We start from the raw sequence: 17,186 nt of genomic DNA on the forward strand, positions 1-17,186 counted from the left end.
AAACAGGACCTGTTTCATCTGAACTTACATCATGGGAACGTGGCACTCATCAGAAAAGTATTTCAAAACGATTGACTTGAGTAACCCATGATTGCTGCTGCAGTATGAGGTTTCAAAGGATAAAGATACCCATTCTTAAAGGAGGAAGGAAAAATACAAAGAAAACTGGGTTTGTGTTTTACACAGGCAGTAAAAGAACAGCTTCCCAGATCCCTGCAAACTGTTTTGACCTAAGCTTCCCATAGGCAGAGTTTGGCAGGCCGTGAACAATGCATTGTATCAGGAAATAATAAACACTTTGGGGGCCTGATCCTGAATAGCCACGAGCGTCTGCTAGCAGCCCCACATGTGGGAGAACTGCAGAAACAGTATGATCCTGCCCCTCTGGTGGCCCTCTCAATACTACTGCTTGAATGCAACAGGAGATCACTCCTGCCTTTCTAATGCTCTGTCCAGTCTATTTTTGAAACTCTGCTGGGAGAGGTTTCCACTACACTTGGTTTTCTTTCCACTGTTCCAAACCCTGCCAGACCTCACTGCAAGAAGCCCTTCCTGCTCTTCGGTGAGATAGACATCTTCCGTTTGACTCTCTCCCGTCACTCATAGGTGTGCTGCTTTTCTGAAGCACAAATTCTCTTTCCTCTGTGTCAAAAAGGTTTAGGCTTTGCTTCACTGCAAGGGCACACTGACTTAAGTCCATTCTTCTGAGTCAGCTCTCCCTCTCCTTCGCATTTTGTGTCTGTCTCTGAACAAGTCATTTGTCTGCATCCTTCAGATTCTGAAACTTTCCAAGCTGCACATGTTCATTCTCTGTGCTGAGAAGTGATCTAGGTGAGCAATCATTTCTTGCCTTAAGAAGCAGCAGGTAGCTTGGTTCAGTGAGAGAGCATGAAAGAAAGGTGTGATGTTTCGTGAAGTACTTGAAGACACTCAGCAAAACAGCGCTGCATGCCACAGCTACCAACCCGGACAAACGCAGTCTGAGCTGTGCTCCAGTCATGCTGAGAGCATGCACTTGAGAAGCTTGAGATGAACAGTTAACTTTGCTGGAGCTGGCAATGGTAAATGGATACTCTTTGCAGATTAGCCACTAGTAAGCTATCCTGACCCAGACACTGCGTGTGTCCCGTTACAAAGGGTAAACAGGTTTATTTGCGGAAGGACACTTGTATGCAAAAGCTTACCACCTTGCTGCCTCTTGTGTAGGGTTTGAGCTCTTCCAAACATCGGTGTTGAATTAAAAAATAACAGGGCATGCATCTATACTAGCTGTCAGTCTGGCAAGTGAGGTCAGGGTCTCTGCCTGGAGAAGCGTAGTGGGCTGAAGTTTCCCCATCGCATTACCTGAGGTACGACCAACTCATTTGGAAGCAAATGGAAGCTGTATTTACAAGCACAATCTACACTCTACAATGGAATGCAATGAATGTGTACAAAAGAGACAGGAGGTACAATATTATACAGGTATTTACAACTAGCAAATAACACAGAAACCCCCCTGGCACCCCTCTGGTTCTCACAGAGAGCAGGGAAGCTGGTCCACTGCCCCCCCCTCTAAACCTTCCCCCCTTTCCCTTTGCACCAAAGAGAAAAACAAAGGGTTGAGAGAGAAGCAGACTATCACAGTATCACAGTAACTAAGGTTGGAAGAGACCCCAAGGATCATCAAGTCCAACCTGTTCCAACAGACCTCACAACTAGACCATGGCACCAAGTGCCACGTCCAGTCTCCCCTTGAACACCTCCAGGGACAGTGACTCCACCACCTCCCTGGGCAGCACATTCCAATGACGAACGACTCGCTCGGTCAAGAGCTTTTTCCTCACTTTGAGTCTAACCTTCCCCTGGCACAGCTTGAGACTGTGTGCTCTTGTTCTGGTGCTGGTTGCCTGGGAGAAGAGACCAACCCCTTCCTGGCTACAACCACCTTTCAGGTAGTTGTAGAGGGCAATGAGGTCACCCCTGAGCCTTCTCTTCTCCAGGCTAAACAACCCCAGCTCCCTCAGCCTCTCCTCACAGGGCTGTGCTCAAGGCCTCTCCCCAGCCTTGTTGCCCTTCTCTGGACACGTTCAAGTGTCTCGATGTCCTTCCTAAACTGAGGGGCCCAGAACTGGACACAGGACTCAAGGTGTGGCCTAACCAATGCAGAGTACAGGGGCACAATGACCTCCCTGCTCCTGCTGGCCACACTATTCCTAATACAGGCCAGGATGCCATTGGCCCTCTTGGCCACCTGGGCACACTGCTGGCTCATGTTTAGGCGGCTGTCAATCAGCACCCCCAGGTCCCTCTCTGTTTGGCAGCTCTCCGGCCACTCTGACCCCAGCCTGTAGCTCTGCATGGGGTTGCCGTGGCCAAAGTGCAGCACCTGGCACTTGGACTTATTAAATGCCATCCATTGGACTCTGCCCATCTGTCCAGTCGGTCGAGGTCCCTCTGCAGAGCCCTTCTTCCCTCTAACTGACCAACATCTGTTCCCAACTTGGTGTCATCTGCAAACTTGCTGATGACTGACTCAATCCCCTCATCCAGATCATCAATGAAGATGTTAAAGAGGATGGGGCCCAGCACTGATCCCTGGGGGACACCACTGGTGCCTGTCCGCCAGCCGGATGTGGCACCATTCACCACCACTCTCTGGGCTCGGCCCTCCAGCCAGTTCCTAACCCAGCACAGAGTGTTGCTGTCCAAACCACGAGCTGACAGCTTAGTCTTAGCTGAGACCACAGGAGAAAAGAAAAGGAATGGGACTGGAATGTTAGAATATACATAGAATACATAGAATAAACCAGGTTGGAAGAGACCTTCAAGATCATTGCGTCCAACCCATCAACCAATCCAACACCGCCCAAGCAACTAACCCACGGCACCAAGTACCCCGTCAAGTCTTCTCCTAAAAACCTCCAGTGATGGTGACTCCACCACCTCCCCAGGCAGCCCATTCCAATGTGCAATCACTCTTTCTGTATAGAACTTTTTTCTAACATCCAGCCTGAACCTCCCCTGGCGCAGCCTGAGACTGTGTCCTCTTGTTCTGGTACTGCTTGCCTGGGAGAAGAGACCAACATCCGTCTGTCTACAACCTCCCTTCAGGTAGTTGTAGAGAGTAATAAGGTCACCCCTGAGTCTCCTCTTCTCCAGGCTAAGCAACCCCAGCTCCCTCAGCCTCTCCTCGTAGGGCTTATGTTCCAAACCCCTCACCAACTTTGTTGCTCTTCTCTGGACTCGTTCCAGCAAGTCAACCTCCTTCCTAAACTGAGGGGCCCAGAACTGGACACAGTACTCAAGGTGCGGCCTAACCAGTGCAGTGTCCAGGGGCAGAATGACCTCCCTGCTCCTGCTGGCCACACTGTTCCTGATGCAGGCCAGGATGCCATTGGCCCTCTTGGCTGCCTGGGCACACTGCAGGCTCATGTTTAGTCTACCGTCGACTAGCACCCCAGGTCCCTCTCAGCCTGACTGCTCTCCAGCCACTCTGACCCCAGCCTGTAGCTCTGCATGGGGTTGCTGTGGCCAATGTGCAGAACCCGGCACTTGAATGTGTTACAGCTTCTTTTCACCCCAGACTTCCATCCAATGCATTTGTTTAGAATAATCTTTTGTTCTCCTTTTAACAGCAAACAGTCATTTATTTCTGGTTTTCCACTCTCCTGCTCGAAATCTGCAGCTAAGTTTTAAAGGCATAGCCCAAAAGTGCCACAGGAAGATTTCCAGAAATACCTTCAGCAAGCGACGTGCTCCTAGCTGACAAGAATTTGGTCTGACGGCTTTTTTCATTTCTAACAGGTGAAAACTGCCCTTGGCACTAATGGAGCAGATAAACCTCATCCAAGACTGGTGATAAGGTATCATAAATATATGCCTTAGACTTGGTGTTAATGTAAAAGCATTTCTGGCGTAAGATTCATAGCTGGATACGTTGGGGCTTGGGTGAAATGAAACTTAAACCTGCGCCTACATGAGAAGGGCAACAAAGTTGGTGAGGGGCTTGGGACACAAGCCCTATGAGGAGAGGCTGAGGGAGCTGGGATTGCTTAGCCTGGAGAAGAGGAGACTCAGGGGAGACCTTCTTGCTCTCTACAACTCCCTGAAGGGAGGTTGTAGACAGGTGGGGGTTGGTCTCTTCTCCCAGGCAACCAGCACCAGAACAAGAGGACACAGTCTCAAGCTGCACCAGGGGAGGTTCAGGCTGGATGTTAGGAAGAAGTTCTACACAGAGAGAGTGATTGCCCATTGGAACAGGCTGCCTGGGGAGGTGGTGGAGTCACCATCATTGGAGGTGTTCAGGAGGAGACTTGATGGGGTGCTTGGTGCCATGGTTTAGTTGATTAGGTGGGTTGAATTAGTTGATAGGTTGGATGCGATGATCTTGAAGGTCTCTTCCAACCTGGTTTATTCTATTCTATTCTATTCTATTCTATTCTATTCTATTCTATTCTATTCTATTCTATGCTAGTAAAGGCTTCCCCAGTAAAATAGACAGGTCATGCAAACTAGTTCTCTTTCTGCTGGTTAAAGGTGCCACCTCAGATCCCAGATTCAGGCTGTAGAGTTGCTGTTCCAACCACGTGGAAACAGAAAGGAAAACCACCCCGGTTTGGATGGGCTTGGTCATTTCCATGACGAAAACCAGCAGCGGCCATCAGTAAAGCAATGCTGATGTTTTCCCCTGCTCTTCAGATAAGCACATCCTCGGAATGTATGAGAAGGTATGCATAATATGCTGCTGGAGGACAGGAAAGGCAGCTTTTCCAGAAGGCTATCACCATGCCCTGGGATACTCATAAGGACAGAAGTTCATTCTGCAAACCGTTTACTCTGGGGTCTCTGCTAAGCACAAGAAAGGGTCACAGCACAGCCCCATGAGGTGTGGGTTTGTTCTTTTCTGTCCTTCAAGAAGGAGGGCTCATCTAGTCACTGGGATGTAGAAGTCTGGCAAAGATGATCCTTTCCAGGTCCTCTGCTGCAGCCATGCTGCTTACTGTCAGGCAGATTCTCAATCTGTCCAGACTTGAGGAGTGAAATGGGGTCATAGGCTACCTCTCCTCGCATACTCAAATATGCTTCCCTGTATCTACACAGGTACTCTGTGTGGATGTGTCATGAGTTTGGGAGGAAACACTGAAAACAAATGTATTTGAGGTTAAAATTTGAGGTTCTATTAAGCAAAAAGAAAAAGGAAGAGTGAAAAGGAATGTTTTAACTTTTGGAATTAAAGCCACGCAACAGAGCTTCCTGAGGAAGGGAAATTGTGCCCCAGCAGAGCTAACCATGGCATAATGCCTGTATTTAATCTTGACTCCACAGGTGCAAGGTTGAACAGAGACCTTAATCAGCCCAGCTCACCTGTGTGTGTCATACTGAGGACCATAATGGTTACAGATTTCAGCCCCCTTCTCTGCATATTAGCTTTCCTCCATTCCTTCCACTTCAGTCCTTTTGGGTAACTTGTCACATATCCTTACTGCAGTTGTCCTAGGGAAAAGGTAAGTGCCTGTGCTGAAAGAAAGCTGTCCTGTAGTCCAAGCGAGGGCATTAGTCCCCATGGCTCCTAGGAGGATGCAGCAATTGGGATACTGGACCTGGAAATGTGCTCAGTTGTTATACATGGCTGATCACAACACAAAGGAAGAAATGGCTTCTGATGTCACCTCTGTCGTGGGACTGGATACTCTGGGAGGTTCCTGCATCTTCCCACTGAGACAGGGTATAGAGGCTTCTGAGAAATCATCTCCATGTTGCTCTTCTGCTTGCTGGAGTAGTAGAGCAGGGCCCAGAGCCTCTTTGTGCAATCCTCACCTGATACAGGAGGGGGATTTATTGAAAAGAGCAGTGGGCCCATCACTTCCCAGGTGAGGACACCGTGGTGAAGGGAAACTGCAGTGCTTGGTGCTAGAAGCTGTGTCCCGTAGGTTGCCAAAGTGAAGTGGGAAAGTGAGCAGAGAACTGCTCTTGGCCCTGAGAAAGCTTCCCCTCTCCTGAGATGGTGTAGCCATAGGCAAAATGGAGATGTCACAGAAAGAAAATCTGTTGGTAGGCACAAAGAAGAGAGGGACCACCACCAGGACAAGAGGACACAGTCTCAAGCTGAACCAGGGGAAGTTTAGGCTGGTTGTTAGGAAGAAATTCTTCCCAGAGAGATTGGCCATTGGAATGTGCTGCTCAGGGAGGTGGTGGAGTCACCATCACTGGAGGTGTTTAAAAAGAGACTGGATGAGGCACTTGGTGCCATGGTTTAGTTGATCAGATGGTGTTGGACTTGATGATGTCAAAGGTCTTTTCCAACCTGGTTAATTCTATTCTATTCTATTCTATTCTATTCTATTCTATTCTATTCTATTCTATTCCATTCCATTCCATTCCATTCCATTCCATTCCATTCCATTCCATTTCTTCCCAAAATAAACCTGGTTGCTGCACCTTTGCAACTTAGGAATCCCATAGCACTACGGGAAGCCTCCAAAGTGAGATTCGGTCTTGAATTGCTTCCTTTAGCTGTGTGAGTAAAGTTCAAATGTCTCTATGCTCCCAAGCTCCTACAGAGAGGTTGGCAAAAGGAATGTCATGGCTGCTGTTGAATACAGGCTGCAGAAAGCCACAAGCACTTTCAGTGACTGTCTTAATTCACAACATCTGCAGCAAGGTTTGACACAGCTATGGGAATTAGCCAGGTTGGACCAAATCTGAAGAAGTAAACTGCCAAGCCAACACAATAATTTTCAATCCTTTTTCTACCATGAGTGCAAAGAATGCTTAGTGGCTGCTTTTTTTTACAAGTGAATTAGTTTTCATCACTGCCAGCTTTAAGCATTTTTGGTTTCAACTCTTCAGGCTAACAGTCTGTGCTAGGAGCTTCATGATTTGAAGTTCACAGTCTCACAGTATAACTAAGGTTGGAAGGATCATCAAGTCCAACCTGTCTCGGTAGACCTCACGACTAGACCATGGCACCAAGTGCCACATCCAATCTCCTCTTGAACACCTCCAGGGACGGTGACTCCACCACCTCCCTGGGCAGCACATCCCAATGACGAACGACTCACTCAGTGAAGAACTTTTTCCTCACCTCGAGTCTAAACCTTCCCTGGCGCAGCTTGAGACTGTGTCCCCTTGTTCTGGTGCTGGTTGCCTGGGAGAAGAGACCAACCCCCACCTGGCTACAACCACCTTTCAGGTAGTTGTAGAGGGCAATGAGGTCACCCCTGAGCCTTCTCCAGGCTAAACAACCCCAGCTCCCTCAGCCTCTCCTCACAGGGCTGTGCTCAAGGCCTCTCCCCAGCCTTGTTGCCCTTCTCTGGACACCTTCAAGTGTCTTGATGTCCTTCTTAAACTGCGGGGCCCAGAACTGGACACAGGACTCCAGGTGTGGCCTAACCAATGCAGAGTACAGGGCACAATGACCTCCCTGCTCCTGCTGGCCACACTATTCCTGATACAGGCCAGGATGCCATTGGCATTCCTCTCATCAGTCACAACCCCGGAAATAAAACTGATTCGCAAATGTCAAACCTGCCTTGCATCCAGAAGCTGGGTCTTCACCAAAAAAAAAACAACCCCAAAACCCAAACCCAAACCAAACCAAACCACACCCAACCCACCAAACCTCACAAATAAATGAATTGCAAGACTGGGAGTTTGCTTCATCTTTCTCCCTCTTTGAGATCCTCAGTAGTTATAGTTGCAATTTCAATGCAGTCACATTCCTGACAGCAGAATGGCTAAGGCTGTAGGTACTAGTCCCTAAGTGGCAGTGGAACCACACTAAACACTCTAAGAAAGAGATCCCAACTATCTTGCTTTTTGTGTTGGTTGGTTTTTTTTAAATAGGGTCTTCTTGCCAGAGACATGATGGAAATCAGCTGGCTAGGTCAGCCCTTTGCCCTCTTTTTCCCTCACGTGTCCCACTAGAGCAAAGATCTTGCCAATTATGCCAGCAGGAAAGCACATTGCAGCTCTGACAGCCACTAATGAAACAAATGGGGAAATGACAGAACTTCTCATTCCTGTTTTTGTCCTGCTCATGCTGTCTGTGAAAAGCTGTAAGGAAGAATGAGAACAGAGGATTGACAGGTGGGAACTCAAGTTCTTGCTTTTGGCTCTGTTGGCTTTTCTTACCTTTGGGACATTAACCACCTTCTTGGAGGTTTGAGGGGGCAGGAAGGGAAGACCAAATACACTGCTTAAAAATCATCTTGGGAACTGAGATATTTTAAGAAAGGACACAGGAATCTGCAGATGACCAGAAAACAAGGCAGCATGGGTAAAGAGTGGCACACAGAGGCAAAGGGACAGCATCAAGGGGAGGACACTGTTAATTTAAATACTTCAGAGAAGCTTCCTAACCAGCAGGCCTGCTGCGTATCATACCTGGCTCCCAGAAGGAAATTACAGATCTGTCCCTTTCTACTCTGAAACTCACTATGGCAGAGAACAGAAAATACTTGAGAGGTGCAGTCCTCTGTGTTGGGAGATGAGAGGGAGTGGGGGAAAGTGTCCTCAACACGCCAAAAATATTTACTTCAGCCCTAAATTATTCTCTGCTCCATGTGAGGGTTACTGTGAACAGCAGTAACAACAAATTAAGACCTCAACTCCCATTCTCCTCTGAGACATCACAGGATACTACCTAGCAAAAAAGAACAAAACAAGTTTCAGGTTTAACAAAACTCTGTCAAACCTAAAACCCCTTATAAAGCTGTGTATTTTTCATGCCACATGAGTTGGTTTGGTCACTGCTTGGTCCTTCTCCACAACAAAATCTATTTAGATGGTTTGTTGGGGATGTTTCTTGTAATGAACGTGACTTATGCTTAACCCTTGCCTGTGGGGCAGGCAAACACAGATAGCAAGGACTGCAGAGTTAGCACCTGGGCATTATCTGAGCTATGTGCTGGAAAGCTTCAAAGAAAAAATTGTAGTGGTGCCTCAAGAATGCTGCTCCCTGCCCTTTTTGTGTGTCCCCTGCAGTTGAGTCTGCAATGATGCAGAAAAATTGTTCTCTGGGAAGATAATATAAAATGTTTAGTAAGATCTATGTGGAGCTGAGAGTCATACTGAAAGTCCTCTTTCATCATTTGAGGTTTTGCCAGTGTTGTAATAGCCCCTCCTAAAAATAAGTTGTTTTTTTCTTTGCCACTAGCAAATCCATTCTGACATGAGGAAAGCAAGCCCCATCACTCCCCTTTTATACGAATGCCATAAGAGGCAACAGGAGGTGAACTGCTTTGACACACAGGAGAAGACTTGCCCACCCAGAGACAAGAAGTCTGACTCCCCTGAAGCATGGGACACATGGGATTAAAAAAGCACAGGAAACTCCTGTTTACTCTGTCAAAGCAACAGTTCTTGGGTCCTCTTTCCTGAAGCAAAATGCTCTGTTGATAATGAAAGCGAGCCCACCCAATCCACGTGGAATGAGAACACGCAGCACCGAGGGTCCAAATCACAGCTGCGGCCGCATGGAGTGGGTAGGAATCAGCACCAGGGAGCCCACTAATCCTGCACAATTTGTTCACATCCCATGATGTCTGCATTTTCACTGAATTCTTAAAACCTCCTTTCAAAGTGATACCTTCAAAATGTAACTTTCCCACCTCAGAGACTGGAAAGTAAATAGCATTCCTCCTCAGTCCCCTTTCACACATGGAATTTCTCCCCATACTGTCCCCCAACTTTTCAGATCTTAACTAAAACTTGCAAAATGCTCGGAGGTGCATGGCAGGGGCGAGGCTGTAAAGAAAAAGACATTTATCTGAACCTCGGCAAAGAGAGACTTTGACTTGCCTTTAGGGAGAAAGTGCTTTGCAAGGTGGAGCTAATGCAGCTCGAGGAGCCATGCACAAGCTAGTGGAAATAAAAGTTTTCTTTACCTCCATATCCTGCAAGAGAGAGGTGTCCTCAGGGCAATCGTGCTTCTCCACACCTTATCTGTGGGAAAGCTTCAGCCAAGCCAGAGCAAAATCGTGCTGCTGTGAAAGGTATGTAATATCCAAGCTCCTTCTCAGCTTGAAAACTGACAGAGCCCAGCGAGTGGCCCTGCACTACGAACAAGGAAGAAGGGCGGGTGGGTGAGAGGAAGGGAGGGAGGGGAGAGGAGGGGGAGGCAAGGCAATCAGGGTTTAAATTTAGACACAAATCTAAGCAGATACTGTCCTTCCCAGAGTGCTGGGCTCATGAGACAACAAGCAGCAAAGTCTGCTGCTGTGCCCAAACTTGGGACACCGCGTGTGCTTTTCCTCCTTTCCTTCCCTTCCTTTCTCTCTCTCCTTTATGTTTTCTATCACCTTGCCTTTATTCCCCTCCCTGCCCCGTTTTGCCTCTATTTCTCTCCATTGCTTGCAGTTGCTCCCCTGGTGTCTCTGCCTGGATCTCTCCCCTCTCCACACTTCCTAGTCTGCAATGTCTCCTCCTTGGTGTTTATTTGTGAGGAGGAACTTTCCCCCCCCCTAACTGCAGCTTCCCTTCTCTCTTCCTGCATGTTTTTGGGTAATTTCAGTCAGCAGTGGACTGTTTTAATATTTTTGGAAGGACAGAAGAGGAGCAGAGTCAGGGTGATTTGAACACAATTTAAGGCATTGGTGTCCTGGTGCAGAGCTGGGACTCGAAGGGATGACAATAGTATCAGCAGCACTGTGATGCTCCCAGATGATTCCCCAAGGAGATGTCAGGGCTCCACTTCAAAGGGTGCTGCAAAACCAGGCTAACAAGCACAGGGTCCCCATGCAAAGTGTCACTGCAGAGCTGTAAAGCAGATCTAGCTTTTTCCACCCTAAATTTGTGTTTCACACTACCAGGTCAGAAGGTGCAGGAAGTTCTTTCCCTTTGCAGGGAAGGACAGACTTGTGCACTGGAAGTGAGAAGCTTCTGTGGGGGTAGAAAAAATCTGATGGGGGAAAAAAATAATCCTTAGAGGTGTTTTGCTACAATTTCCCTTTTCATTCAGATTGAAGCATTGTAAACTGGACCTCTCTTTTAGCAACTGTTTGCACATGCTCTTTCTCAAGAATTTCAGCCCCCACCTCTTGAGAGCAGGGTGGTGCGGAGGAATTTGGAAACATTCCCTTTGTCTTCCGCTGGCTTCCTTGCCTTGCATGCAGCTGCAAAGTGACACAATGTCATGCCGTCATTTGGGGATGCAAAACGACCTCCCTTCCACCACGGGGGCAGAAGAGGCTGAAAGCATCTGAAAGGGATGCATGCTTTTCCTTTGCAGTGCTTTACAAGTCCCTGCTGGCTATGGCAGAAAACACTCCAGAATGGATATAAAAGTGACCATCACGATGTCCCAGGTTATTGTTGTCAATAAATCATCTCAGCGTAGTTGTTCCTACAGTCTAGTTCACTGTTGCTGTCTGGCATGATGTAGGACTCCTGTGAAATCAGAAGATTTAAATAATTGTTTTGTTATCTCCCAGATTCAATATACAATGGTTACTTGGTCCTTAGCCAAAAGAATGATGGGTTGCATCGCTGGAGGCTGGAGGCTGGGTAAAGAGGAGACTAATCTGATGCTGAAACATTGGATTAGTTGAAACCCCATCTGCTGTAAGTAACCAGAAGAAGCCTTCCATTATGGATAGAAGAAAATAGGTTTACATTTTTGAAGTAATATAAAGCTCAAATTCCTTCTTGATTAGAAATTCTGTTGATTTACTGAAGTCAAAACAACGCTCTGGTAGGAGTGGGGACAGGCACTTAGCAACAGAATGAGGAAGAGGGCAGAGTGCTTTGGCTGCCTGGTGTCTTCACAGTACTTCACAGTATCACTAAGGTTGGAAGAGACCTCGAGGATCACCGAGTCCAACCTGTCACCACAGACCCCACAACTAGACCATGGCACCAAGTGCCACATCCAATCCCCTCTTGAACACCTCCAGGGACAGTGACTCCACCACCTCCCTGGGCAGCACATTCCAATGACGAACGACTCGCTCAGTGAAGAACTTTCTCCTCAGTCTGCACACCACCAGGGATTTCACCGTGGGCATTGGTCACAAGTGTCACTGTCAAGATGTCTGCCACGTAACAGACTGCCAAAATCACATACCTCCAATGGTTACTTTATGCCACTCAGGGCCTATTTCAGTATTTTCTTTCTGCTTTCAAGGGCTGTACTCTGAGGAGGAAATGGTTTGCTCTAGGCCTACAGAAAAGGAAACTGCTAGGCAGAGACTGTATTACTTTACCACTACTAATAAAGCAAAGGTAGTTGAGGCTGCCTCACCGCATTTCTCATTCTGTTTTTATCTGCTCTCCAGTATCTTGCCACAAGGCAAATCTTTTCTGCCAGCAGGATTCCCAGACGCTGTTGCTCTGAGCACGGTACACAGAACTCAGTTTATTAATACTAAATCTTTCTTCCTGAAGGAGCAAGAAGCAATAGGAGCTATGTTTTTCTCCAGACAGGAAGGCGTAAGGTGTGGATTTGCTCCAGCCTTTCTTGTTTCTGGACTGAAAAACAGTAGAAAATCTGAAACAAACCAACCACAAGCTCCAACTGCAAGAACCCTTACAACAAACATTATTAAGGCAGCTTACACTGAGGAGCTGGCTCTTTTACATGCTGAGTGTGTGCAAGTATGAATGTGAGATACTTTAGAATATGACTCTGCATGTCTGTATCCTTGTTTACAGACCTTCTGAGACATAGCAGCGTTTATGACGCTAACTTGTTCATATATGCAAAAAAACCCCCAGTTTTTACATCTGTTCTGTTCAGGAGGGAATAAATGCAGTCATCACAAGCACCATTTAAACAGACTCTAGGGAGAATTTTATTTGAGTGAGAAAATGTTGCAGTTGTAGACTTCTGGATGTTGCAGCTTTCCAGCTGATTCTTTTCAAAGCACGTGAGGCCAAACCAGCAAGTTTGCTGCAGGCCAGATGACCAGAACTCCTGCTACAGGTAGCACGTGAGGGAACGGTACACGGAAGTCCTTCAGCCTAGCACGCTTGCAAAAGAGGTAGCGTAACTAGTTCTGCAATGCTCAGGAAGACAATGTGTAATATTTGCTGGCCTCTTGCATTTTGGCTATCAAGCATGGACAATGGGGCCTCTACAGGGTGCTAGACAGCCAAAAAGGAGATGCAGGGATGTGCCGGTTCTTTGTTCAGAGGCCACTCGCTGAGAAAGAAAGCTTTTGAGGGCATCTGAAACGTTGATATTTGTGTCCACACACTTATCCTATTTGGGTATGTCTGTGTAGGTGATGAATCTGGGAAGATGTGTTTGTCTGGGTGGTGGTGGATGAATAAAGAGTGGAGTAGCTGTGGGTCCCTGCAAGGCAGGTTGCATCTCTGCACTTTGTTAAGGCATTTGTTGAAACTATCAGCCCCAGTATCTGAGATTGTTTGACTTCAACTGCTAACATCCACATAATTTTCCAGAATTCATACTGTTAACCAGCACCTGTTGGGCTTGTGACTCCCCCAAAATGGGTTCTCACCTCATCCTGTTCTCACTCAAGCAACTCAAGGCTCAACTGAAGAAAAAAAGAGGGGAAGGTAACCACAGGGGGGTGGGAGGGGAAAGGCATTTGCATTTCAAAGATTAATCAGCTCAAAAAGCCAGCATCCTGTTTTGGATTAGGTTTGCACATCAGCTCCTCTGACAATGGCAAACTGACAGGAAGCACATGTGAACGGTGTTTGCTGTGGGAAACGTGGGGTTTTTTTAAACCCCCATTCTGCTGTGCTCTTAAGTCTCTGCTCCCGCCGACCCTGCCTTCACTCCTCAGCATTAAACCAACACTGCGGACGCTGAGCCTCACCCTCCTCTTCAGGGAGTTATCAGCAGGAAATGAAGTCAGCTGGATCCCTTTGTACCATCGGCATTTTTCGCTGTAATCCTGCAGCTGCAGTGAAGCGTCTCTGAGAACACACACGCGCGCGCACACGCGTGAGCCAGCACCCGTGTGGACGCGCAGAGCAGCGTGCCAGGCACTGCGCACCCCTGGGAGCTGATGTGAGTGGGAAAGCCTCATTACCAAAGATGTTTGAATTAACTGAAAGGACGTGGTTGTAAGTTACTCTTGCTAAGCTGTATTGGAGAGAGACTGTGAGACTGTGTGTGTTGCACCATGACCACGAAAAAAAAGTAGGTGATAGAAACTAACTGAAAGATTGACTCATCCCACAGGCTCCTGACTGTTGGCCTGCATGTGAGTGCTAATACCACAGTTCAGATTAACCAGGCTTCTTAACTTCCAGGCTCTGGGCAAAAGCCTATTCCTAAGTGGAGTAACATTAGGAAAAAGCTGTAGTGTACAGGGGACATGTCACCTGCTTTGCCTGAGCGTCTCTGCCTGTAGGAATGAGATCACACCGAGGCAGATCTCACCTTCAATGAGATCTGTGATCAATGAGATCACACCTTCAATCCTACCATGTTCCTGGGGCTGGTGGGTGGTGTATAGATAGCTGGTGTCACCTCTTGAAGCACTTGAATTTCTCTGGAGAGCTCTTCTTTCACTGCTGATGTAACTGACTTCAAAGAACACTGAGCAGGGGTAGCGAGAGACATCGTTCCATCCTGTTATATCAATACAATGATGGGACAGGTATTGTTAGTGTCAGATATTGACATTTTGCTTCTAGATGAAACATTTCCTCTGCCAGTTGCTAGTTTTAACACACAACAAGGCTTACTATAGACTAATAAAAAAGTTACAGTCAGAACATGGGCGCTGACACAATTTCAGGCATCTGTGCTCCATGCAACCATGGTTTTGATTACATTGTTCTACTGCCCAAAGTAGTGATATCACAGCTGGCCTTTGCAACAGCCTCCTCAGCATGTAGCCCAAGCTCTGACTGAACACCAAAAATTTCTAACTGAAAATGAAACAATATTTCTGGTCCCTAACACCTTGTGCACAGAGGAAGCTTGCCTTGCCACTGCCTGTGTGATGGCTGCTAAAAAGGTAAAAGGACTTTAGCTGAAAACCAGGCCAGTGCTATATTCATTTTACCCATCTTTTTAAAAATACACTGAGCCTACATTTCAACCAAGTTAATTTGAGATTTTTGAGGATGAGAACAGAGAGAGTTGTTAGCCATTGGAATGTGCTGCCCAGGGAGGTGGTGGAGTCACCATCCCTGGAGGTGTTCAAGAGGGGATTGGACGTGGCACTTGGTGCCATGGTTTAGTAGTCATGAGGTGTTGGGTGACAGGTTGGACTTGATGATCTCTGAGGTCTTTTCCAACCTTATTGGTTCTATGATTCCATGATGAAATAAATGCATTATGCACAAGCATGCAACACATCTTTGTGTTCAGCAGAGGTCTGCGTTGTGTGCCATTTCCTAATGGCAGGGCACTGTTCAGCAGGGATGGTATCTCCTCAGGAGGACAGCTAACCAATTTTTTTTAGAAACAATTTGCATGGTGGGTCTCATGTGGCAGGGAGTGCTGGCACTTCAAAGCACTGAGTACTTCAGCTTTTGCCAGAGCTGACTCACAGGTCAGTTGCTTCTATCAAATGCGGCAGCAAGTGCCTTTAATCACTCTGGCTGTCATTTGGATACAGAGAGCTGGGCTGGCTGGGAAAACAAGCACTACACACAGAGACACTGCACAGCCCAGAAGCGTTATCTGGACAAAGAAAGGTTTCTGTTCACAGACAGGAAGCCTGGCCCAGCAAGCAGCTAGATTGTGTGTCTGAAGACAAACTTTGCCCTGCTTGTCCAGCAACCATGCTATCTAAAGAGAGAGCTAGCTCAAGGCAAAGCCAGCTATGAAGAGGGCAAACACAACATAATAATGTATGAGCCAGGATGGAGACTGCTTACTCTCTAGCTAAAATACATCTTCTCCAGAGACACAGCCCCCAGGTTCAGCCACATCACATGTAAACCACAGTGAAAGATTGCGTGATAACCTGGCCAGCCTCTGCAGGGAGTAAACTGACTTAATCTATGGTGGGATATTACTTTCTTTCTTTTCTTTCCTTCTTTCTATTTCTTTCCTTCTTTCTTTTTTTCTCTTTCTTTCTTTTTTTTCTTTCTTCTTTCTTTCTTCTTTCTTTCTTTCTTTCTTCTTTCTTTCTTCTTTCTTTCTTCTTTCTTTCTTTTCTTTCTTTCTTTTTCTTTCTCTTTCTTTCCTTCTTCCTTCCTTCCTTCCTCTTCCTTCCTTCTTCTTTCTTTCTTTCTTCTCTTTTCTTTCTTTCTTCCTTTCTTTTCTCTTTCTTCTATTTCTTCCTACTTCTTACCTTTTCTTCTTCCTTTCTTCCTTCCTTTCTTTTCTTCTCCTTCCTTCCTTTTCTTCCTTTCCTTCTTCCTCTTCCTTCCTCCTTACTTCCTTCCTTCCTTCCTTCCTTCCTCTCCTTCCTTCCTTCCTTCTTCTTCCTTTCTTTTTCTTTCTTTCTTTCTTTCTTCTTTCTTTCTTTCTTTCTTTCTTTCTTTCTTTCTTTCTTTCTTTCTTCTTCTTTCTTTTTCTTCTTCTTTCTTTCTTTCTTTCTTTCTTTCTTTCTTTCTTTCTTTCTTTCTTTCTTTCTTTCTTTTCTTTCTTTCTTCCTTCCTTCCTTCCTTCCCTCCTTCCTTTCTCCCTTTCTTTCTTTCTTTCTTCCTTTCTTCCTTTCTTCCTTCCTTTCTTCCTTCCTTTCTTCTCCTTTTTTTCCCCCGTTATTTGTGTAAATAAGCAAGAGTTGAAAAGAGGAACTAGTGGCTAGCAATACTCTCTTGACCTTCTTATGCAAGGATGCTGGGAGCCTTTAGACATATTGCACCATAATAGAGAGAATCCTTCTCCTTTCTCTGAGCTCAAACTAAGGAAGAGAGGAGCCTGGAGACTTATTTCAAATTGCATAGCCTTTCAGGCAAACCTGAAAAATACAAAGACCTTATCCCTCAGCCTATTAGGTTCAACTCTCTGCTACCCATCCAAGAAAAAGGGGGACCAAAACAAGCCCCCTTCATTCAGTGCAATGTTCAGTCCAGATGCCCGTGTGCACTGCCCAGTGCAGAGATTGCTCAGCCTAATAAATTCTGTTCTCTGTAGCAGAGAGCCAACATTATTTGCTTCCATAAATCCTGTTGAGTGTTTAATTCCCACCAGACTCATCAGCCTAAATCCTGTAGGCTGCTGGGGCTGGGCACCAGCACCCCTTGGTGGCTGCAGACAGAGATGGCTGGGGATGTGCCCCAAGAGTGAAGGAGCAGGGGAAGGTGAGGAAAACTTGGCAGACTTT

At 46.7% G+C, this 17,186-nt stretch overlaps 1 protein-coding gene across 1 annotated transcript in view; it reads right to left on the minus strand.

Annotated features, from left to right (window-relative positions):
- Positions 1 to 10,030, minus strand: part of RCSD1 (RCSD domain containing 1) — a 48,250-nt gene extending 38,220 nt beyond the window's left edge. Inside the window, exon 1 of the mRNA XM_054165913.1 lies at positions 9,870 to 10,030. Within this exon, the coding sequence (XP_054021888.1) occupies positions 9,870 to 9,875 (6 nt within the window). The 5' untranslated portion in view covers positions 9,876 to 10,030. The remainder of the gene's footprint in view (positions 1 to 9,869) is intronic.
- Between the last annotated feature and the right edge of the window lie 7,156 nt (positions 10,031 to 17,186).

Source organism: Dryobates pubescens, chromosome 12 (assembly GCF_014839835.1).
Source record: "Dryobates pubescens isolate bDryPub1 chromosome 12, bDryPub1.pri, whole genome shotgun sequence".
NCBI classification, from domain to species: Eukaryota; Metazoa; Chordata; class Aves; order Piciformes; family Picidae; genus Dryobates; species Dryobates pubescens.